At 47.1% G+C, this 25,340-nt stretch overlaps 1 protein-coding gene across 1 annotated transcript; it reads left to right on the top strand.

Moving 5' to 3' along the window:
- The first annotated feature begins 889 nt into the window (after positions 1-889).
- On the top strand, positions 890-24,244 carry SFT2D2 (SFT2 domain containing 2). Its single transcript, XM_003414888.4, has 8 exons — positions 890-1,047; positions 5,895-5,981; positions 6,203-6,288; positions 9,450-9,531; positions 11,201-11,236; positions 11,325-11,383; positions 13,167-13,196; positions 19,316-24,244. The coding sequence occupies exons 1-8, from the start codon at positions 985-987 to the stop codon at positions 19,353-19,355; spliced, it is 483 nt and encodes a 160-aa protein (XP_003414936.1). The 5' UTR covers positions 890-984; the 3' UTR covers positions 19,356-24,244.
- The last annotated feature ends 1,096 nt before the right edge of the window (positions 24,245-25,340 follow it).

Genomic DNA, 25,340 nt, shown 5'->3' with positions numbered 1-25,340 from the left:
TTTAATCAGCAACTAAAAATTGATTACCTTATTTTTCTTTAAAGGAACAATCGTGGGACAGATTCCAGAGCAAGTAATTATGTTTCAAAGACTAGCTTATACAGTTATACTAAAATATTAGAAAATATATTCTCTCTACTTCAATACTAAAACACTAAAGAAAATATGTTCTCTCTACTTCAAAGGCAGAATCATTAGTGCTAGTGCCTGGTTTGAGGTCAGTAAATCACACCATCCAGCAAACCCCTACCAGTCTAATATTCCTTTCTCCATAGCTTCACTCAAGTTTTACCTAGTCCTCAAGATTTTGCCCAAATCATGCCTTCCTATGCCTTTCCCCATCGTCCATTTCGAATTACAGTAGACTGTGTGCGTTTTAAATGTTTTCACAGAGCTTTGTTACAGATCAAATTTATTCCAGTATTAAATAATTAAAAAAAAAAAGCTGTTTCCGTATAACCACAATCACACTGCTGATTCACCACAGCGTTTGCTCTCAAGCCTGCAACCACCCCACTGGCGCAGGGGAAGGGCGCCACTGGTCTTTGTTCCTCCAGCGCCCTGCACGTGGTAGGCGCTCAGCGTTAGGTGACTGAACGCCGCTGGTTCGGGTTTGGAATGCGGCGCCCAACGCAGGATTGGTGTTTGGCCATCTTTGGTCGACCGACCTTAACCCCAACTCTTCCGGCCTGTCCCGCCTCCCTCGACGAAAACAAGCCTGTAAACGGTGGCAATGTGAAAGCAGACGGGGTGCGCGCGCAGCAGGTCTGGCGCCGGTCGCTGCCCAGGTGGGCAGTACCTGGGCGGGGCGCGCGGGTCCGGGGGCGGGGCGCGCGCGGGTCCAGGGACGGTGCGCTGGTCCGGGGGCGGGGCGCGCGTCCGGGGGCGGGGCGCGCGGGGCTAGGGAGGAGCACCCGGAAGAGCTGCCGAGTTAGCTAGCTCAACAGGTGGACAAGGGGCAGAAAGCGACGGACCAGGCCCAGTATGGACAAGCTGAAGAAGGTGCTGAGCGGGCAGGACACCGAGGACCGGGGCGGCCTGTCCGAGGTGAGTGCGCCCGGGACGGTCGGCCTCGCCTCGCCGCGCCCTCCTCCGCCCACGGTTCCTGCTCCGCCCCCGGCCCCGGGCTCCGAGGGACCCTCGGAGGGCGCTGGACGCGGAGCCCGGGCGACTGTCGACCCCCGCCCTCGGATCCGCCGGCGCTTGCTGATGGCGGGTGGGAAGCTGAGCAGGACTTGCAGAAAGCAGCTGTTCCCCTTTTCGTTCCCCCGTTAGGACCCCGCGAGGGTCCCATCCCACCGCCACCGGTGCGGCGGCAGCATTTTGCACAGGCGGGTCGGCATCTGCTCTTTAGTCCTGCGCCTCTTCAGCCCCGGTGCTCTACCCCCAGCTCTCACCCTCGGCAAAGAGAAGAAACCTCCGAAATCTCGGCGAGCGGGAGGGCGAGCGACCCAGGCCGTGGGCCCGCTCCCTACAGCCCAGGCCAAGGGCTTTAGGGCCGGGCTGGGCAGGGGGCCCCGAGAGCCTGGCGGAGGAGCCCTTGCCTTGCCGGGCCGGTTGCCGAGACCGGAGGCCGGCTGTGGCTGGAAAGCAGCTTCCCCAGCTGGCTGCCTGGCTCCCAGTGCGGCGTCAGGGTTACCGCCCAGGGTAGGTGGTGGGTGTGCACATCACCTGGTACAGCTGTTTCCGCGTGAGGCCTGGAATCATCGAGGACAGGGACCGCATGTTTCTCTGCGTCCGCACCGGGCACCGCAAAGACTTGGCGCCTCGAGAGGCTGCCTGCACGTTCGTTTGTACCGGAAAGGTTTTGATCCGGCGGAAATCTGGCCCATCAGTGTCCTCATTCTGTGTTTCTAGAACCACACCACAAAAAAATTTATTTTCTATTTTGGGTGCTTTTAGCCTTTGCTTTTGTTCTCCTTTCTGGACAACATAATAACGTTTCTCTTCGCTTTTCGGTGTATTCCGTGGGCCTTACTTTCCCTGTGTGTAAAAGGAGTGATGAACAAGATGGTATTGGCCCCTTTTAACTGGAAACCTAAGTTTTCCCTCCACAACCTTAATCGGTGTTTCTCCTGGTTTTCTCAGCATGCTTCTTTCACCCAGTTAGCTGGTTGCTGATTTTAGTTTTGTTTTGTATGGTAACTGGTACCTCCATCCCCTCCATGAAATCCCAGACTGCAAAACTTGCTGTAACTCTTTTCACCTTGAAGAAGATAATGCTGTAGGAATTGAGGTTTAATATCTTTTTTTGATTCTTTTTGACATTTCAAAACAGCACTGTGGGTTCTCATTATTTTGGTGTCCTTATTAATTGGCCATGGCTCAGGAGTAATTTTATGGGTTTTTGATTCTTGAACTCTGGCTTCTATTCTGAACTCTCAAGTCAGACTTCAGACTGGTCCTAAGGGAACGTAGGGAGTTGGCACTCATGCTCACTAAAGACTTCTTTCCGGAGAGTGGGATGATACAGATATGTTTAGGAAATAATCATGAAGCAGTGGACAGACCCTCAAGAGAGGATGATGAAGTACAAATTAAAAACACATGCTGAGGTGGTTTTGCCTAAATGGCGAATGCCTGTGTTGAACACATGAAGGGCTGTAAAGTACTGTGGGCTCAGGCATGTATTAAATATGCTTTAAAAAGAGTGGGTACTTCTCTCTTGTTCTAAATACTGCCGTCAGCTTCCTCTTTCTGAGCGTGAGATTCCTGTTGATGTGCATTTTTGTGTGGCCCGTTCAGAATCTAGAACCTCTGGGAAACATTCTGTAGATGGCTGAATTCATTTTCAGGGTTGTTTTTGGCTTCACTTTTATGTTATGAGGTCGAGGCCTCCTTTAAAATGTTTGCACTGACTTGACTGTCTCACACTGTCCTTGGTTTTGAGATTGGCAAGGCTGGGGGATTCTGTGGAGAAATTTCTGTTTTGGGTGGCAAGTTAGAATAGGTGGCCTTAAAGTCTCTTCAGATTCAATTATATAAGCTGTCAGAGGTCACCAGAGGGGAGTGGTTTTTAATTATTTTTAATGTTTACTCTTTTAATATAAACAATAAAAATATGTCTAGTTCTGTTTCTTCCGTATATAGAATTAGGTAGTTACAAAAAATTGCATGTAAATCCCTGATCATAAATAGCCTCATGATGAGTTTTCTAATTGCTACCTCATCTTCATAAATACATGGTAAATCTTTAATTTCAGTGCACTTCCTTCTGAAAGTATGTTTTCCGTTTTGTATAAAGGATGCTGAGGACAAGGAATGTAAGAATGGTGCTTAATTTTAAAGCAGAGGAATAAAGCAGCATCCCTTTTCCACCTGCTTCTGATTACCGACCCTGTTTTTCCTGGACCAATTCTTGGCTTTACTTCTTTTCTGGCAAGGGCCCGTCTTCTTCTCTCCACATGCCAAAGTCAAAGGGACTCCGCGAATACCTGCCAGGCAGCCCGCCAGTCTGTCCAGGCACCGTTTTACCTTCTCTAATTTCCTAGAAGTGCACTAGCAGTTTCCAGCCACCAGGGATTTAGAGGGACGTTTTTTTGCGTCGACTGAGTGTGTTTTCATAAGCTGGCAAAGAAAGTGTTTTGCTTTCATTGAGTCCAGTTAGGAGAAATGGAACCACAGCTTCCTCCTGCCCGTGACCGAGACCTTAGCACCACACACAGTGGAAAACCTCCGTGGTGAAAACTAGCCCCCTCCCCTTCTGACAAAAAAAGGTAACACTTGAGAGACTTGTGGGCCCAAAGTGTCGCTTTCCTTTCTGAAGGTAGGATCCAGAAATGGGTTTTTGCTTCCACTGCTTCCTGTTACAGCCAGTGATTCTGATTTTTATGAGGGCTGGGATGGCACCGTCCTGTTCACTATTTAGCCCTTTAAGTGCCAAGACCAATTCAAATTTTGATACTTTATGGTTTATTCTCTTAAAAAAAAAAAGGTTGAATCTTTTGAATGTCCCTGTTGCTTCGGAGTAGTGATCAGGCATCAAATCCAATCCCACTGCCACACTTTCATCCCTGTGTGCCGCTCGCTTCCTTTTTCCGCTTCGGCAAGGGAAGCTCTTTGGTACTTGCGTGAACAGGCAGAGCATGGCTTTTGGTTTTCTTCTTTGCTTGGTGGAAGGTTAAGGCTAGTCTCAAGTGGTCTAACCCAGTAGCCTGGGTTAGACCAATAAAGCCTGATAACAGAGCATCACATGGCCCAGTTTGGAGGGCCTCCCTGAGGGGGTTTAAGAAACCAGACTCCTTAAGAAGGAGAGGCTTCCCTTGGCGTGGGACCGGGTGCCCAGTCACCCTGCTCACCCCTGCACGTTGCCCTCCCTGAGTGTGCCTTTCTGTGCAAAGTCACCTGCTTCTGGAAGTGCTGTGTGTGTTCCAGTGTCGCAAGCCCTCTTGGCAGTGTGTGTGAATATATGGGGGGCAGGAAGTGGACCCCTTTTGGTAACCTGACCTAAATACCTTCTTCCTGAGTGGAGACTAAGCCCGACATAGCAATGTCTGCCACACCAAGGGGAGCCTCTAGTTCTTCATTCCAGCTTCTGGTTTGACAGGAAGTTTGGAGACAGGGCTGAAAACAGGTCCCTGAGCTGGGGACAGTCATGGCGGAGGGAGCTGGCTGTCTGGTGATCCTTGCAGCCTCTGCCACCACCCCCCTTACCCCCTCAGCTAGATGGAAATGTGGTGGGCGACTTCATCACGTTGCCAGATGGAGATGGCGATGGCCACATAGTCGAGTCTTAGGTGCCTGGGTGCACTGGGGCTGGCTGCCCTGCCTTGACTGGCAGGGTGTGAGCCTTTGGCCTTCAGTGGCAGCTGTCTGTGTCCAGCTTGGAGATCTATGCCCACTGCATCAGGTGGAAGAAGGTCTCTGGTGCAGGGACTTGGCTGTTATCTTTGACATAGGAAAAAACCATTTGGAGATACCCACAGGCTCTAAGCTGGTTCTAGTAGAGTTTTTTTTTTTTTCCAATTATGCCTCCCCAGAACTTTGCTCTGGGGAGGAGTTAACCCTGATGATGGAATCAGCATGAGCAGAGTAGTAATTAATTAACTAGGGTTTGTCTGGTGCTGGAGTGACTGGGCTGATGCCAGCACCCTAGAAGTACAACATCTGCACCAAGAGTGAATGACACAGGTGAGAGACCTGGTGGGAGTGAGAGACCTGGTGGGAGTGCGAGGCTGAGCCCTCCAAGGTCCCAGCACCCTAGAAGTACAACATCCGTACCAAGAGCAAATGACGCAGGTGAGGGACCTGGTGGGAGTGCGAGACTGAGCCCTCCGAGGTCCCAGCACCGTAGATGTACAATATCTGCACCAAGAGTGAACGACACAGGTGAGAGACCTGGTGGGAGTGTGAGGCTGAGCCCTCCGAGGTCCCAGCACCGTAGAAGTACAACATCTGCACCGAGAGTAGATGACACAGATGAGAGACCCGGTGGGAGTGTGAGCCGAGCCCCGCCGAGGCCCCAGGAACACTGACAGGACAGCTGCTGCTGAGGCTTGCCTGGTGGATGCAGGCGTGGATGAGCAGTGGGCCCAGTGGCCTGAGGGAGCCTGTACCTTCCCAGCTGTCCTCCTGCCTGGCTGTGGTCAGGCGCTGGGCTCCTCGCAGTGCTGCTGTCTGGCCTTCCGCTTGTGAAATCGTTTGTGCTTCAGGCTGGGATCCCACCTCCAGAACGTTGGACCAGAGGCGAGGTAACTTCTCAGCTGCGAGAGAGCAGGTTCATGTGTGGATAAGGACCTGTCTCTCGTAACTCTGAGTGTGTAGGGTCCTGTCTTCCCTGCCTTCTGCAGTACAAAACCACACATTGCTTCTCAATTCTGTCATGGGCTTCCTTTGTTTTTGGTGATTAAATGTACATAGATACATATGTAATATAATTAAAAATTTTTTTTCAGGTTGTTGAAACACCTTCATTGAGCTGGGGTACCAGGATAAAAGGCTTCATTGCGTGTTTTGCCATAGGAATTCTCTGCTCACTGCTGGTAAGGTTTCCCTCCCACTGCTGTCCTTCCCCCTGCCCCTGTGGCTGTCTTCTCCCTTTTATCCGCCTCTTTATCTTTTGCTCTTCACTGAGGTGCGTGGGTAAGAGAAGAGGGAAATGAGGGAGGCAGCGGGGGGATGTGGGGCTTTCTGTGTGAGCTCCTGGTTTGTGGCTCTGCTACGAAGGCTGCTCACATGCAAACTCTCTGTGCTTTGACCCCAGGGCACTCTCCTGCTGTGGGTGCCGAAGAAGGGACTGGTCCTCTTCATAGTGTTTTATACCTTTGGCAACATCGCATCTCTTGGCAGGTAACTGTTTTTAATTCAACCAGAGGCAGTCATTAGCTGGGAAAATGGGGGTGGCTTGTGCTTGAGGGCGGTGAAGGAAGAGGATCTGGCAATTTTCAGGACTTGGAGAGAAAAGAGGTAGTTAAAATACATCACATGCATATCCTATCATTGCAAAAGTATTTTTATATCTTAGTTTATCTCTGGAACACCCCTGGGAGAAAGCAGGAAGTATGTTACTATTGCGATTTTACATGTGAGGAAACTGAGGTACAGAGAGGTCAAATGACTCCTCAGTGGTTTACAACACAATCCTCTGCTTTGCTGTGATTCTGCTGCTGCCATGGACCGAATGGATGATTTCAGAAGGGCTCACCAGGCTGGTGGCTGTAGGTGAAGCTTGTTGTTCATTAGTCTAAGACCATCTTGGGCTTCAGTATCAACTGGGGGACAGGGCAGGGCATCTGACGGAGTGCTTCCTAGAGGGGGGCAACCCATTCCACCTGCTGGTGCACACTGAATCCCAGGTCAAACTCAACTCACACCAGTGGCTTCACCTACCCCTGTATGCTTACGGCTTAACCCTGCCTCTCTGGCCTGAATGCTCATGGGAAACTGAACTCAGTCATCTTTCCTTGCCATGTAACTTGATGAACGGCCTCAGGGTCCTGCAAGTTGAAGCTGCACCCATTCACCTGATTACTCACTGTGGCTTGTTGACCTCTCTTACCTGGCTTCTTCCCCTCTCTGCCCATGTGTCAGTCACCGTGGCTTGTTGACCTCTCTTATCTGGCTCCTTCCTCTCTCTGCACATGTGTCACACACCAGCTGACTCACGTGCTCAGTGGAAGAGCATTCTTCACACCCTGTTCTGGTCCTTGAGGGACTTGGTCCCTGCTGCGGTGGAGCTCACTGGTCTGCAAGGCAGACAGACATATAAGGGGTATAGCATGCGATATGGAGAGAGAGGCTCAGGGAGGGGCAGCCGTCCCACTGGGGAGTCACAGAGGGCTTCCTCGAGCAGATGGTAGCTGAGCTGAGTCTCGTCTATGGTCCCTGTCAGCTCTCACCCCAACTACCCCAGGGTTTCTCTGCCTCCTTTAGTGCCCTCGTCCTCCGTTTGTTTCCCATAGAACTGTGGAGAGATGCCTTTACAGCCCTGCTTAGCCCCCTTTAGTGGCTCCCTGTTCCCCCTGTGGGTGACATTCAGACTCCGGCAGCAGTCAGAGCAGGCTTTGCCCAGTCCTGCTCCCCAGCCAGGCGGCACTTCTCGCATTTACCCACACGCCTCTGTGCAGGCTGCTTTCTCTGCCTCGGCTGCTGCCCCGTCTGCACTGCCCTGCTCAGTGGACACTCGCTTATCATCAGGAGCCAAGACCTTGCTCAAAAGCTACCTCTTCTGTGACGCTTGTGCTGACTACCACCTCCCTGCAGGACCGAAGACCTCCTTTGGGGCTGTTTGTATCCCATATATATTTATGTGGAAGGACGGCAGCATTTTCTTACACAGACTTTCTGTGAGCCACTTGACAAGGGCCGTGCTTGCGTCTTGTCCCCAACCGAGCTCTGATTCTGGCTAGAAATACTAACCTAATGGTCCAGTGCATGGCTTTGGCCACCTTCTTAAAGCTGTGTTTATTAATAATGCCTCCAAGCCAAACCACACCTGTTGCGCTCGATTCTGACTCATTGTGTGTAGCACAGAGAAGAACTGCCCCCACAGGGTGTCCAAGGAGCGGGTGGTGGATTTGGACTGCCCACCTTTTGGTTAGGAGCCGAGTTCTTAACTACTGCACCACCAGGGCTTAGAACAGTAAAATGCTGAGCTCAGAGATGTCTAATCTTGCCTCTCAAGGTCTCTTGAATACTAACGTTTGTTGGTTTTGCTTTAGGCAGGCAACGTAGGTTGTAATGTAGCGCCTAGGCTGAGCATAAATAACGCGGGTGGATCGGTTAGTCCAAAAGAACTAGTTAGCAAACCCTAGTGGGACTGCCTCTTCCCAGCACCGCCTAGGGAAGTAACAGAGGGAAAAAATAGTTATCTCCAGGGTGTGTCCAGGAGTTTGTGGCTTTACCTGTAATCTGTACATTTTTATACATGTGCTGAGTTTAATTCTTAAGACCAGCCTTGGCTGTTGTTTCCTGTCCAACACAGGCTGAAGAGTGCACTCAGCTCAGACACTTTCAGCAATAGCGTAGCCTTGAATTCAAGTTGAAACTTAATAGCACTTCATAGAGGGGTAGACACTCTGTCATGTCATGTGCTTGTTGGCTTGTATCAGATGCTGGCTGTACCAGCTACCACTGAGGTGACACCACATAGGACGTTGTCCTTAGGACTCAGGAAACACCCTGTAAAGCTGGCTCCGGTATTTGATGTGTTAGGTGTGAGGGTCTGCATAGTCTGTATTCATTCTCTCTCACTAACCATCTCTCAAGTCCCACTAATAGTAGAAGGCACCCTAGTGATGTGTTTCAGAACCTTGGAATCAAATCAATGTGGGTTTGAATGCTGGCTCTTTGAGTTCCTAGCTGTGTGAGCTTCATTTTCTCATCTCTGCAATAGGTATAAAAATACTTAACTCCCAGGGCTGTTGCTGGATAAAATGCGGTCATGTGCCTGGTGTCTGGCATGCAGCAAAATTTCAATAAATACTAGATATTATTATTGTTATCATTAGAATTATTCATAAAAAGAAAATGAAATGCTGTACTTTTTAACATAAACAACCTAGGCTTGTAAGGGATGGTTTTTCTTTTTTAAATTGCCCAAGTCCTCTTTTGGCTTATTTGTTTCCATGGGTGGGTTGTCACAGAGGCACTGCAGAGAGCCGGTCTACATAGTGGTTCTGCATATGGGTGATGTGCGTTTACAGCCTTGCTGTACCATTTACTTGGATGGCTGTGGATAAGTAACTCACCTCTCTGGGCTTCGGTTTCCTTGACTGTAAAATAAGTCTAATAATTGTTCCTACCACGTAGGTCGTTGGTGGGTTAAATGAGAGCAATGCACAGAAGGCCGGTAAACATAGTACCTGGCACAGAGTAAGAGCTCGTCAGGTGTTAGCTGCTATTGCGGCTGTTATTGCCACAGGTAATCTTGGGGAGGAATAGAGACAAGACACAGTGTGCCTAACTGGTTCTCTTCTGCGCTGAATGGCTTGTGTGTGTGTGTTTCTCAGCACCATCTTCCTCATGGGACCAATGAAACAGCTGAAGCGAATGTTTGAGCCTACGCGTTTGATAGCAACAGTCGTGATGCTGGTAAGGTCTGCCTTTTAGCTCGACTTTGAAAATGGAAGGTTTTATTTCTGCTGCCTGGGATTTTTTTCCTCTCAGAACTAAGCACCTCTTTCCTTTTTCCTTTCATCTTGACTTATTACCTGATTTCTATAACCACCTTGGAAGGAGGGAGCATTCTTCTTTGTTTGTCAGTGGCAGGTATTGCATCAGTTCAGTTCTGTACAGCACCTCCGGGGGCGTAGTTTGTCAAGCTAGCTGAAGTGGTAAGGTAGTAAGAGAGCTGGGAGTAAGATCGAAGCCACACAGGGAGAGCTTAGAGGGATTCACTCGGAAACAGTGGGGTTCGTTCTCTGGACTGGTTACCCAGTCTTCTAGGAGGTACTCTTTTTTTCCTCATTCTTATGTGACTTTGGGATCATATTTATTCAGTTTTCCTCAGTCTTCCTGAAGTCTGTTCCCTCTCCCCTGGCCCGTCATTGCTATGCTCTGCTTGGACGTCACTGCCTTCAGTTTTGTTGCATTTTACTGTCCCACCAGCTCTCTTTGAACCATTATAATGGGCTCCTGTGATGGTGGTTAGTACTGCAACATGTGGAACGTGATATGACACTCACTGGTTTCATTTGTTTTCTGGGCCATGGCCGTTTTAGGTCCTGTATGAGCGTTGGGCACAGAGGACATGGGCCATGGCTGTTTTAGGTCCCGTACGAGCGTTGGGCATAGCGGCGGACACAGAGGACATGGGCCGTGGCTGTTTTAGGTCCCGTACAAGCGTTGGGCATAGCGGCGGACACAGAGGACATGGGCCATGGCTGTTTTAGGTCCCGTACGAGTGTTGGGCATAGCGGCGGACACAGAGGACATGGGCCATGGCCGTTTTAGGTCCCGTACGAGTGTTGGGCATAGCGGCGGACACAGAGGACATGGGCCATGGCCGTTTTAGGTCCCGTACGAGTGTTGGGCATAGCGGCGGACACAGAGGACATGGGCCATGGCCGTTTTAGGTCCCGTACGAGTGTTGGGCATAGCGGTGGACACAGAGGACATGGGCCATGGCCGTTTTAGGTCCTGTATGAGCGTTGGGCATAGCGGTGGACACAGAGGACATGGGCCATGACCGTTTTAGGTCCTGGATGAACGTTGAGCATAGCGGTAGACACAGAGGACATGGGCCATGACCGTTTTAGGTCCCGTACAAGCGTTGGGCATAGCGGCGGACACAGAGGAGATGGGCCATGACTGTTTTAGGTCCCTTACAAGCGTTGGGCATAGCGATGGAACGGAGGAGATGTTAGGACATGTTTGTTGACTAGTTACTATAACCTCTGTCCATACATGTCCTGCCCACTCAAGGAACTTCCTAGAGTTGGGCTGGAGAGATTTGTGTTTAGTGGCCATCAGTATGTGTTTGAATGAAAAGAAGGGTGGATTAGAGATGTAATTTTGTTTGCTGGACAGAGATTCCAGTGAACTTGAACGTAGAAAGGATTTTTCTCTTTCTAATCTATGTGACTCCTTCCTGACCAGTTCGATTTCATTGGGATGTGCATTCTTCTGGCAGACACAGTGCTCAGGCGCACTGAATGCTTTGAGATGAAGGAAGGCAGCTGGTTGCTGTGGTAACTTCAGAGTTGTTTGTTTCTTGCCACCTTGTCCTGATGCTAATTAAATGTTTCATCTCTCCTTCTAGCTGTGTTTGGTACTTACACTGTGTTCTGCCTTTTGGGTAAGCGTGTATTTTAATTTTTCCTAACCTTTTTGGTTTTTACCTCTTTCCACACACATTCATGTAACAATAACATTTTTTTCTTCAGTGGCGTAACAAGGGACTTGCTCTCATCTTCTGCATTTTACAGTCTCTGGCCATGACATGGTAAGTAACCTTTTCAGCAGTTCCTCCCACATAGGACCTCTGACTAATGCAGTTGAAGGAGACAAAACTCCATATGGTGTGGGCAGGAGGGTTAAGAATCGCAGAAGCTCCTCAGCTTTAGAATCCTCCTGATACCAGTGAAGTCACACTTAGGGGCACGAGCACAGCAGGTGGCGTCAGTGGTCTTGTGTGGTCGGGGGATCTGTTCATCTGTGGGGCTCCTGGTGGGCTTTGAGAGGGTTTGAGTGTTGTTAGACCTGTCATGTCTGGGAAGTGCAAGGACAGCGAAAGTACTACAAGGGCTGGTAAAAAGAGGCTTGATTTAAACAGACAGTAAAGAAGGAGGAAAGCGATCAGAAAAGTAGTGAGTGTTACAGTTGAGAGGAGGACGGCGAACGTCAGCAGGACCTGAGGAACAGCTGCTTTGAAAGGGGAAACTGGCCATGGGCTGCAGGCCCGGCATGTGCTTATTGCGTATTCAGGTGAAGACTAGGAAATGGTCATCAAGGGCCAAGGGTAGTCAGAGGGCTGTAGGCTCTTGCCCTGTAAGAGCCATGCAGCCGCCGAGCCAGAGGGCTGGCGGCACGTGGGAACTCTAGCTGTCCTACTTGAGAGTTCATCAAGGGATGCCGTCCACGAGGACAGTGTCAGATGCGACTGGTCTGTTGTGGAAAAAATGTTTGCTAGAATGTGTAGAGGCAAAGAATAGTGGACTTTGAAAGTCTTAAAGCTTCGAAGAGTGAGGTACATTCGTATTTGGTAGAAATGGGTCTTGAGACTGCAAAGTCACATTCCCCTCCCCTTTAGTAAGTTTGGACTTTTGAATAAGTGTACTTTCAAAGTGCCTTTTGGAATTTGCCGTGCTACAATACAGGAGCTTCTGTACACGGTGAGTGTAAGACAGGGAGAAGCTAATAGTTTGGTCTTAACATAACGCACACATTTTGGTATTAGGTTCTGATAGAACCTGGTTTGATGGCTGATATTTATATTTTGGTGTGCTTTTGTGGCGGAAATTGGCGCATACACATGCATACACCCACACCCCTTCCTTTGCTTAGAGACCTATTTTGGAGCCAGTTTTCAGAGGTTCAGCATTCATATGGGCACAGGTGAATGGCGATTCCTAGGGCCAACTAACCTACAACATGCCTGACACATCGGGCCTGGTTCTCTGGCGTTATGGACGGGTTCCTTGCCACATGGCTTCTTTCCGGTTGAACCAGACTGGATTCACCAATATATTTTTGGGTTTGGATTCTTGAAAAATTGTTTTGTTACATTTTAATCCATAGAGTAGTTGGTAGTCCCCCCCTCCCCACCCCCATGCCTTTTCTGTTCTCTTTTTTGCTTCTTTAAAATTAGTAGAGAGCGGCAGAGCAGAAATTTAACCCAACTAGGTAAAAGTTGTGTTCTGTTGAGAATAACCGATCTGGATTTTGTTTGATATCCTTTCAGAACAGGGTTCCTGTGCTGTCTAGACAGCTGGGATCTGCCTGTGCTGGGTGATGGCTGGCCCATTTGGTTACAGCAGTACCTCGGTGCGACTGAGGTCACAGGCTGTCTCCACATGGCCACTCGCCATCTTTCTGTGGCCATGGATGGCATAGCGCTCCTTCCCAGGCCATAACCCGGCACAGGGTGTGGGTGTTAGCACGTGCGTGCGTGTGTGTGCGTGGCACCACTGAGGAGGAGGGGACTGGGTAAATCACTGCAGCTGCTCCACTGTGTAGTCTTCCACTCCCTTCATGTGATTTGATCTTTTGTTTCTTTTTCATTTTAGGTACAGCCTTTCCTTCATACCTTTTGCAAGGTAAGACTGTATATTTGGAAATATAACTTCAGTCATTTGTGGATGATGGTATGTTTGCGTAGGTCTTTTTAGTTCAGAGAATGCTTTCACATATTTTTTTATCCTTATTCAAGCCTTTCAGACAAATAGGCAAGTGCTGTATATCTTCTTTATGGATTAGTAAACTAAGGTTTAGTACCTCCCCAGCTCACTCCCCCTCTCATTTCACCTCCCAACAAATTATACAGCGAATGACGGGCCAGGGAATTGACCCAGGTCCGCCAGTTCCTGGCGCAGTGAAAATTCTCCTGTAATATGTAGTGCATGTGTGTCCACTATCACTCTTTTAATCTGTGGCTTTGAGTAGTTTTTCTAGAGGTGAGCATCACTGAGCAAGAGATGGAGGTGTATTAATTTATGTTTGCTTTCTTTCAGTGTCCCATTGGAGAGTTTTAGAAAATAGCTTAAAAAGGGCAAGTAGGCAGGAGTAGGACTCTAGATGTCAGCGTTTCCTGATTATTAGTGTGAACGTGGGCAGCTCACATTCCTCATCGATCAAATAGAGCAGATTGGACTAGAGCATCCCAGAGGCTCCTTCCAGCTTTGAAGTTCTGACCCTCCAAACCACCTTAAATAAGCACGCTCAATGATGGGCTTCTCAAAGTAAGCAACATGGTCTCTCCCAGCTAGCCCTCTTCTAATGTAACCATTAATTTACAGTCTTTTCTATTGTTGTTATTGTTAGGTGCCACCTGAATCAATGCCAACTCATAGTGACCCCATATGACAGATTAGAGCTACCCCATAGGGCTTCCTTGGCTGTAAGCTTTACGGACGCACTTCACCAGGTTTTTCTGCCATGGAACCACTAGGTGGGTTCAAACCTCCAACCTTTGGATTAGCAGGCGAGCACTTAACCATTGTGCTATCAGGGCTATCGTTACCCGTTAACTGAAAGCAAGTTTTTCTTTAACTGTGTGAGGAAACGAAAGATGGCATGTGAGTGTAGAAAGAGGAAGGGCAGCCTCTGTGGTGTGCCTTTCAGGTCCTCTGCTGACAGTGATTTGAAGATGCTGCGGAGTGATTAGACGAGACCTTACCATGCCCATCAAGTGAAAGCTGGGTGGCTTTGTGGATACGTTCCAGGAGGATGACAATTAAGTACTCCATGCAGACCCAGCCAGTTCTGGAAGGTGTTGGCTTGTCTGGGTGTTTACCTGCAGTGAGCCAGTGCCCTCTGCCCCTGAGCACCCAGTGAGGTGTTTATCAACATGCTGACATTTTAAGTATATCTTGGTGCCAGGACCAGCTATATAATGTTTGGGACCCAGTGCAAAATGAAAATTTGGGGCCCTTATTTGAAATGGTTAAGAATTTCAAGATGGCAGGAAATGCTCGCTATCACAAGCCATTGAGAAATGAAAAAACTACAATGAGATACCATCTCACCCTGGCGGTACTGGCACTAATCAAAAAAACAGAAAATAATAAGTGTTGGAGAGGCTGTGGGGAGACTGGAACTCTTTTGCATTGCTGGTACGAATACAAAATGGTATAGCCATTTTGGAAAATGATATGGTGCTTTAAAAAGCGGGAAATAGAAATACCGTGTGATCCAACAATTCCACTTCTAGGAAAGTATCCTAGAGAAATAAGTTGTCACATGAATAGACATGTGCACACCCCTGTTCATTGCAGCATTGTTCACAATAGCAAACAGATGGAAATGACCTAAGTGCCCATCAGCAGATGAATGGATAAACAAACTATGGTACATACACACAATGGAGTATTACACAAAGATAAAGAACAATGATGAATCTGCAAAGCATCTGACAACGTGGATGAATCTGGAGAGCATTATGCTGAGTGAAATAAGTCAATCACAAAAGGACAAATACTGCCTGAGAGCACTACAGTAAAAACTCATGAAAAGGTTTACACACAGAAAGAAACAATCTTTGATGGTTACAAAAGGTGGGGAGGGTTGGGCAGAGGAAAACACAATAAATAAGTAGTAACTTTGGTGAAGGGTAAGATAGTACACAATACTAAGCAAGTCAGCACAACTTGACAAAGACAAAGTCATAGAAGATTCATAGACACCTTCAAAGTCCCTGAGGGACCAAGTTACTGGGCTGAGGACTGGGGGTCATGGTCACAGGGGGTAGCTCACCCAGTTGGCATAATATAGTTTATACGAAGAATGTTCTACATCCTACTTTGGTGAGTAGCATCTGGGGTCTTAAAGCCTGTAAGCGGCCGTCTAAGATATGTCTACTGGTCCTACCCTGTCTGGAGCAAGGGAGAATGAAGAAAACCAAAGACACAGGAGAAAGATTAGTCCAAAGGACTAATGGACCACAACTTCCACAGCCTCCACCAGACTGAGTCTAGCATAACTAGATGGTGACCAGTTACTACCACCGACTGCTCTGACAGGGATCACAATAAAGGGTCTCAGACAGAGCTGGAGAAAAATATGCAACAAAATTCAAACTCAGAAAAAAAAAAACAGACTTACTAGCCTGACAAAGACTGGAGAAACCCTGAAGGTATGGCCCCTGGATACCCTTTTAACTCAGTACTGAATTCACTCCTGAGCTTCACCCTTCAAGCAAAGATTAGATGGGCCCATAAAACAAAACGAGACTGGGCACATCAGTTCAGGGGCAAGAACAAGAAGGCAGGAGGGGACAGGAAAGCTGGACGAATGGAAGTGGGGAACCCAAGGTTGAGACACGTACAAAGGGCTGGAGATAGAAAACCAAAAGGGAACTCGACGTTTCTGAAGCTGAAAGAACTGAAGAAAAATTTCAAGCCTTGAATTGCAATAGTGAAGGATTCTATGGGGAAAATATTAGATGACGCAGGAAGCATCAAAAGAAGATGGAAGGAATACACAGAGTTATTTTACCAAAAAGACTTAGTTGACGTTCAGCCATTTCAAGAGGTGGCATATGATCAGGAGCCGATGGTGCTGAGGGAAGAAGTCCAAGCTGCTCTGAAGGCATTGGCACAAAACAAGGCTCCTGGAATTGATGGAACACCAATGGCGATGTTTCAACAAATGAATGCAGCGCTGAAAGTGCTCACTTGTCTGTACCAAGAAATTTGGAAGACAGCTACCTGGCCAGCCAACTGGAAGAGATCCATATTTATGCCTATTCCCAAGAAAGGTGATCCAACTGAATGTGGAAATTATCGAACAATATTGTTAACATCACACGCAAACAAAATTTTGCTGAAGATCATTCAGAAACGGCTGCAGCAGTATATCGACAGGGAACTGCCAGAAATTCAAGCCGGATTCAGAAGAGGATGTGGAACCAGGGCTATCATTGCTCATGTCAGATGGATCCTGGCTGAAAACAGAGAATACCAGAAGGATGTTTACCTGTGTTTTATTGACTATGTAAAGGCATTATAACTGTGTGGATTATAACAAATTATGATTAACATTGAGAAGAATGGGAATTCCAAAACATGAAATTGTGCTCATGAGGAACCTTTACATAGATCAAGAGGCAGCCTTTTGAACAGAGCAAGGGGATACTGAGTGCTTTAAAGTCAGGAAAGGTGTGCGTCACGGTTGTATTCTTTCACTATACCTATTTAATCTGTATGCTGAACAAATAACACAAGAAGCTGGACTATATGAAGAAGAACAGGGCATCAGGATTGGAGGAAGACTCATTAACAACCTGCAATATGCAGATGATACAACCTTGCTTGCTGAAAGTGAAGAGGACTTGAAGCACTTACTAATGAAGATCAAAGACCACAGCCTTCAGTATGGATTACACCTCAACATGAAACAAAAATCGTCACAACTGGACCAATGAGCAACATCATGATAAACGGAGAAAAGATTGAGGTTGTCAAGGATTTCAGTTTACTTTGATCTGCAATCAATACCTATGGAAGCAGCAGTCAAGAAATCAAAAGATGCATCACACTGGGCAAATCTGTTGCAAAGGACCTCTTCAAAGTGTTGAAGAGCAAAGACGTCACCTTGAAGACTAAGGTGCGCCTGACCCAAGCCATGGTATTTTCAGTCGCATCATATGCATGTGAAAGCTGAACAATGAATAAGGAAGACTGAAGAACTGATGCCTTTGAATTGTGGTGTTGGTGAAGAATATTGAATACATGGTGGAGTGCCAGAAGAACGAACAAATCTGTCTTGGAAGAAGTGCAACCAGAATGCTCCTTAGTAGCAAGGATGGCGAGACTGCATCTTACATACTTTGGAAACGTCAGGAGGGACCAGTCTCTGAAGGAGAACATCATGCTTGGTAAAGTACAGAGTCAGTGGAAAAAAGGAAGACCCTCAACGAAGTGGATTGACACAGTGGCTGCAACAATGGGCTCAAGCATAACAACAATTCGTGAGGATGGTGAAGAACCGGGCAGTGTTTCGTTCTGTGGTACACAGGGTCACTATGAGTGGGAACTGACTCGACGGCACCTAACAACAATAACAACAAGGTCGAGAAGGGGAGAGTGTTGACATGTTGTGGGGTTGGCAGTCAGTGTCACAGTACATGTATTAATTGTTTAATAAGAAACTCATTTGCTCTGTAAACTTTCACCTAAAGCACAATGAAGAAAAGAATTTTCAGATGACGACACCAGAACATTAAACCAGTTGCACGGTCTGTCACCCATGGAGCCGGTGCTGCCTGGTGCCATTCTTTGGGGGCTTTGGGCTTGATCTGGAATGGTGTTTTAGGCCTTATGTACAAGCGATGGCTAGGATGATGGCCTTCTCTTTGAAGCAGTGAGTCTCCTGTGTTGAGCAGACGAGCATTTCTTGTAGTAGGGAGGGAATCCCAAGGTGAGGCCCCACCCTTCTGTTAGCAGCTTCCCCTAGAATAGCCTTTTCTGCAGTGTCCCACAGAAGGTAGAGTTCCCTGAGATATTGCTAGGTGTTCATGTGGAAGAAAAGGGTTCTGTGGTCAAATATGTTTGAGAAACAGGTTAAGCAAAATTGGATAGGTTCCTTGGTGCCAGCCTTTGCAGACATATTTGGCCCGCTCTCGCACAGCTTTTCCTGGATTGTCATGCAGGGTGTTTCAGGAGACACTGTCCTAGAATTACCTTGATGTTAAAGCTTAGTGCCTGCTCGTGAGGATGCTTCCACTCACCTGTTGTTCCTCCCTTGCGTGTCTTCCGGCGTCTTCAGTGGGATGCAGCTGAGAACACGGCAGGAGCAGGGCTGGGCTGTGAGAAGGCCTGCTGCCACACACGTAGCTGGATGTGGCGGGGAGGTAGCCCTTGCTGGGACAGAGCATTCGGCGGCTGGGCGTCTGCTTTCCCCGTGCTCTCTGCCTGCTCTGAGTTTCAAGGAGGAGGCGTCTGTGATCAGGTTGAAGGACATACCCATGAGCGCTCAGAACCCGTAGAGAGCGCGTCTATGCTGGGGAGCTCCTAGAAAACGTCCGCAAAAAGCTTCTCTGCTTGCCCAGAATGAGTGAGTGACTATTTGACCTCATGCTTTCAGTGTATTCTGTGATGATGGCTGACTGATTTCTTAGTTTCTGGCAGTCTGTATATTCATCCTGTTTTTTCCCTCTGATTATAATGATAACCAGAACCAACCAGTTGCTTTCGAGTCGACTCTGACTCACAGTGACCCTGTGTGTCAGAGTAGAACTGTGACCCATAGGGTTTGCAGTGGTTGATTTTTCAGACATAGATTGCCAGGCCTTTCTTTCCAGGCATCTCTGGGTGAACTCGAACCTCTAACCTTTTGGTTTACAGCTGAGCGTGTTAACCGTTTGTACCATCCAGAGACTCTGATTATAATGATAAAGAAAATAGCTGCCATCTATTAAACACCTGTTCTATGCCAGGCACTGTCTCTCAATTCCCTCAACAGTCTGTCAGATAGGTGGTACCATCCCCTTTTACAAATGGGGAATTTGAAAGTCAAAGCAGGATACTTAACTTGTTTAGGATAATGCTACTAATAAATGTCGTAGCCGAGACCGGATGGCAAGTGTGTCTGCCCCCCAGTGGAGGCCCTTTCCCCTCAGCAGCTCCTTTGGGTTCCAGAAGACCCTCCGTGAGGATCTTTACCACTTACTGAAGCCTTTGGGGTCCTAACCTCTATTCATCTTTGTTTTCTTTCCTAGGGACGCTGTGAAGAAGTGTTTTACTGCGTGTCTTGCATAACACCTGGCCGGTTGTGCACTGCTTTGGAAGGCACAATGGATGGGTACTGGTTGACAGTTTTGTAAATATCTTCTAAGCCCCCGTCTTACAGAGATGTGCCTTTTCGCTTGCAGCAGCGTGTAACTTGTGACTTGAACATTTGAGGGTTACTTTTTTTTTTTTTAGAAGCAATGATACATTCCTACACTTAAATGTCTGTAGCACAGGGTGAGGGGTGTTCTGTGGAGTGGAGTGCGTCTTACTCACGCATCTGCTTCCTCTTTGGATGGTGTTCCGCTGGACCCGCATAAAGAAAAACCTTGTTAGGCAGCAGGAGAGAAGCTTCGGGAGCCACTGATTCCCAGGTGACAACAGGGAGCCCCACTGGAGACCACAGACATTTGACAGTAAGGGACAGAGTTTTCAGCCATGAGAGGGGCCAGCAGGGACTTTGCAGACCTGTCCCTTGGCCTGGAGGCCATCACCACTGCCGCACACAGCGTGGGCGTGCTTCTGCTCTGGTGTCGGGAACAGCCATTCTACCCCACTAACAGCTGCGCACAAGCCTGCTGAGAGCCTGGCTGTGGAGTGAAGTGGAAGATGGTTACTTTTTGGTAATAGGAGCTGTTTCTTGATCTGCACCTGGGCTCTATCCTGTCCTCACCCCGCGTCTGACTGTGGGGTGTATTTTGTAACATTCGGTGCACTCTCTTTCTCTTGGGTTGGGTCCCCCCTCCACACACACGTATCTTTATCTTTGACCTTCCAGAACTAGATTGAGAGAGGACAAGGCTGCAGCAGAAAACACTGGACAAGAGCTGGTAGGAAGTGGAAATCTTGCTGCTCTCTGTTGTTTTTTTTTCCCCTTAATTATTTATAAATGTTTGCTTTTAAACTGATTTTATTTTCTGTTCTACCCTGGAGCGGGGCCGGTGGAGTGCCAGAAGGAAGTCGGCACGCCTGCCCAGTGACCTTCAAGTAGTCCCAGCGTTCACGTTTCAGCCTGTGCTGGAAACCCTGGAGCAGAACACCAGACTGATGGGTGGGGATATCTCAGCCTGGTGCTTTTGTATCCCTGACTGGACTTGGTTGTCATGAGAGCCTTGTGGCAAGGCAGGGGTTACTCTCCCACCATGAGACAAGGAACCTGAGGCCCAGAGAGGTTACTAGATCTAGTCAAAGGCCCAGTCAGTAGCAGAGCTGAGCCCAGAGCCGGGGTGCCCCAGTTTTAGTTTTTCTTCGTGTCCCATTGTTTCCTGGCGTGTCTCTGATGACATCTCCTATGACTTTTCCCTGGCTGGTTTCATCAGCCAAGCCTGTTGTGCCTTTTCTGTTCTGGTCCCAGTCTCTTTAAGTTATTTAACTACCCCCTACCCCCATCTCCCTTTTTGAAAGCTTCCTCCTCGGACAGTAGGATAGTCAGTGGGCCCTTTTATTTCCTTTCAGCTTCCTACTGCCTGGCCGTTGTAAGTGCCCTATCTTGGTCAGCCAAGTTCTTGGCATCCTAGGATCTCAAGAGTCCCCTGCATATGAAGCCTACCTGAGATTGGCTTTCCACCCTTTACCCAGGTCCAGCTGGCCCTCTTTGGGCTGCCCAGCCAGGCTCCTGCTCCAGGCACCCTCAAACCAAGGGCAGTGGCCTGCTGGTTGTCTCCATGCTTGTGGCTAATTGCTGAACTTCCTTATTCCTAGTCTTTACTTTATTTTGCTGTGGCTGAGGCCTCAGATTAGCTAGCCTTTTTTTCTGAACTGGGGAGGTATCATCATGCCTGATGGGGTCCAGAGGCAGGAGCCAGACTTCCAGGTCCTTTTTAACTTGAGGTCGCAAACCCGCCTTCAGGCAGGGAGGGAAGTTATATGCTACCCTCTGGCCTTTGTGAGGTCTTCTTACATCCCAGGAACCTCCTGGAGGTTCTGGGGTGAGGAAGGGCCATGAAGGAGGTCAGAAGTGCTCGTGGCTCCTTCTCTTTAGAGCTGGAGCGAGGATAGGCCGGACTCTTGGAGCTCCAGCCAGCCTGTGGTAGTTCACCTAAAAGGCAAACCCTCTGTGCCGTTTTTATTGCCTGGACTTGACTTTGTTGGACATGGAGTTGAGATACCTTTGAAGATGAACAGTATAGTGGTGGTGAAAATAGGCTTTGAAGCCAAGCAGACCTAGGCTGAGTTGTGGTTCGATCACTTACTAGTTGTGTCATGTTGAACAAGTTACTTAACCTCTGCTTCCTCAGTTTGCTGTCTGTTAGAAAAAACAGGGCTAACAGTTGCTACTGGATCACTGAGGGCACGAGTGAGATATGTCAGGTGCTAGCATGGGACCTGGCAGAAATAACTGATGACCTTTGAAGGTGACAGAATGAGTATCTCTGACCACTCGTTTACTTAACGAATTCTGATCTAGTACAGGGTGTGTGTCCAGCCCTGTAGACACTGCCATACGTTTGCTCCATTTAACATTGAGGATGACTGCTATACCTATGGTCTTGTCTGCATGACAATGGAGAAGGAAGAGGCTCAGCGGTTAAGGAGCCTGTACCAGATCTCACCAGCAGAGGGCGATGGGGAGGGGTTCCTGGCAGGAGATCAGCCTTGAAGACTTCCGTCCTGTGTTGAGTTTTGTGGTCTGGGGGGGTTTGCTCAGACAGCTGCAGTTGGGACACTCTAGACAGCTTTTGGATGATCTTGCACGTGAACTCCTAGATTCTTCCTTGTGCTACCTTACCCTTTGGTGGTTTCTCTATTTGTTTTGTTTGCTGGAGGAGTTCTGTTTCAAATCTGCTGAAAGCTGTTAACCGAAGATCAGCACTGGTTAAAAACAACCTAGTAGGTGAGCTGAGTGTGGGAGAATTAGGGCTTTAGACCCTGTGGCCAGTGGTGAACCCTGGTTTCCTGCCACTTGCCTTTCACCTTGTCACAGTCACTGCTGGGTGAATGGAGAGCCGTTGAGTTTTGGGAATGAAGTGAACCATTGAGGCGACTCTTTTGCAGATGGGAAAGTGTGGCGCTCTTCCAAGGTTAATGCTTCCAGTTGCATGGAACTGCTGGCTTGAACGCCGTCTCCTGAGCTTACTGTCTCCCTGACGGCTGTGTTGGAAGGAGCACTGCTCTCCAAACCAGGAGAACTGGCTTCTGGTCCTCCTGACCACCTCTCCTCCTCTTAGAAGTCTCTTAGAGATCACGTGTTTGCTATCAGGCAGGTCTGTTCAGCAACTCACTGACTCCCATGTCCCAGTCTCACTATCTTGAAGAATGTGCACAGGGGAGCCCTTGGTTTCCTTGTTCTGTGTGACTGTGCCCCTAGCTACTGCTGCTCAGACCATGGCTTGAGCGTGTTGTCTCACAGACAAGCTGCCATGTCTCTGGGAAGAGTGGAACACTATCTCCAGTTGAGCGTTTTTACAGGGTTGCTGCCATCTGCCCATCAGCCTTACATGCGATTTTGTGGATTATCAGCCTGAGTGCTCCCTCCTGCCCACCATGATCATGAAATGTAATTAATTAAACTTACTTTTGGATGCTTCCATTAGAATAGAAAATTAAGAAATGGGCCATACCTTTAAAAAAAGAGCATGGAAGTAAGATGGGGCGGGAATACAGGTTTGGCTCCCGCTTTGATAGCCCTGTGAGAGGGACAGGTGCTGCAGGGTAATCCGAGGAGACTTAGGGACTGAATTAGGAAACTGCACTGCAGCCCTGTGACTGGATTTTTCTGTGGGACAATCTACAGCAGGCCCCAATATCTTCTCTTTCCTCAGATAACTTCAGACTAGAGTTGAGGCTCAGGATTGCAAATACCTTTAAGCTCACAACGAGTGGTAAAACCTCATTTTCTGCAAATACTCAAATATCAGTGTTTAAGGTATATAAAGCCATTTCATGGGTTCCTGCGAGTGTAGCCCAGTAAGCTGTACATCGAAAATATGCAATTACACCCTTTCTAGCTGAGCTGATAAAATGATATTGGGTTTAGAAATGTAGAAAATGATTTCTTATAGACAGAGCGATATGAAATGAGAGAAGAGCAAATCCAGTGGCCAGGAGAAAATTTGGCTGTTTAAAATGAAAGATCAGTTTACAGCATTGTAATAAACAGTTAACAATGGTGTATTTGTTCCCAACAAAGTAGGGTCACTACATTTAATAATCAGCCAAAAAAAACAGGATAAATGGTCCCTGATAAAATGGACTACCTGGACTTAACGTCCTTATGAGTCATCCTTAAAGATCAGATTGAGCTGAGTGTTGCCTGTTTAACTTCTGCACAGCAAGAAGAGGTAATGAGCCCTGTTCAAAGTACAAACGAACATTGTTTTTTGTGTAATCTCCTAAAGGAGAGCCATGGTTTACATTCAATTTTGTGGTCTCTTCTGCTATGAAAAGTGTTTATTTTGCCTTTTCAATATGCTTTCTTGACTTGGCAGCCTTGAACAAGGAAAGGAAAAAAGACCAAAAAACACAAACCAACCTCCGAACTCTGATCTTTTGCAGCTTTTGTAGATGCGGATTGTCACGTTTTGGGTGAAAACATTCAAAAGCCCATGGGGATCTATACATCTTCAGAACATTGTGCCTGTTCTAACATGATGAGTTCTAAAAGCACTTTGTTAAAACATGAATCAATTTTTTGTAATTGTGTAGATACTCATAACTGATTTTGAATGCTGTTGATTGTATAACTGAATTTTTTATATCCAAAAATATCTCATTGTGTGCTACTTTCCCTACCTTGAGCATCTGTTTTATACAATAACTGTTGTTTCCTTTTTACCGATTTACTTCAAAGAGAAGGAACCTTGCTGGTAAATAAGCAGTTTTATCCGCCAAAATATTGCAATTCTCATTTATTTGTTAGCTTTCTTTCTCTAATAAATTATAGCATTATGATCTTTAATAAACGTCATGTCATCTTTTGATTCATGTCTACTTTTTCCAGCCATCACTTAGCCAACCAAACATTGTACGACTACAAGAAAAGACAGCATATCCTTTAATTTGAATTCTTAGTGTGTAGCACATATTGTAGGCACTTACAAGTGATTTTTTAATTACATCGTTAAGTATTCCTCTCTTCCAAATGACTTAGGGGCTAACATGGGTCTAAGGACAGTTTTGAAGGTTTTCAAAAGGTAAGACATTTCCTTAACTGTTTATCTTGGAATATTCCTGCGTACCTATCTGGTTTAGTCCTTTTACATAAACTAGATTGTAAAGTTTACTGTCACAAAGTTGTTTATATTATTTCCTTATTTTAAAACCTGTAGGGTCTATAATGTCCCTTCTTTCATTGATGATATCAATAATTTGTGTCATCTTTTTTTTTTTTTTTTTGCCTTGATCAGTGTAACTCGAGGTTTATCAATTTTATAGAGCATTTCAAAGACAACCCAGGTAAAAAATTTGAATACTTAAAAGAAGATATATAAAGGGACTAAAGAATATCTAATATATATTGTATTATCATTATGTGAAGTTAATAAAGCAGGTAAAACTCAACTTTAGACTTTTACAGGTGTGGGTTTAGGTGATAAAATTATAAAGAAAAGCAAGGAAGTCATTTGCATAAAAGTTAGGATAGTGGTTACTTTGGGGAGGGATGGAGAAGGTAACAATTGGGTGGGAACCCAAAGTAAGAGGGGGTTCTGGAGTGCTGATCATGTCTTATTTGATCAAGCGGTAGTTTTAAAATGTTTATTTTGATAAATCATTGAGCACATTTTTGTTTTGTGCACACTTCTGTATGTGTTATATTTTAGAATAAAAGAAGACATGGTGCTATAGACAGAAGCACCATGGCACCCCTCTGCAGCACATACCTGAAAAACTAAGTAAAACAGATATGAACAACAATCCTGGAACCTTAAGTGCCAAATGAAGGAATAAAGAACTCGATCGAGTGAATGGAATAAGAAACTAACAGAGAACAAGGAGAGCTATGAAGTGGAGGTCCCATCCCTGCTTATGTGGCTGGATTCACCGTCTTGGGCTATAAACACCAAAGAACTCCCGACA

Source organism: Loxodonta africana, chromosome 3 (genome assembly GCF_030014295.1).
Source record: "Loxodonta africana isolate mLoxAfr1 chromosome 3, mLoxAfr1.hap2, whole genome shotgun sequence".
NCBI classification, from domain to species: Eukaryota; Metazoa; Chordata; class Mammalia; order Proboscidea; family Elephantidae; genus Loxodonta; species Loxodonta africana.
Note: the sequence above shows the minus strand (reverse complement) of the source record. Positions and strands in the feature narration are given on the sequence as shown.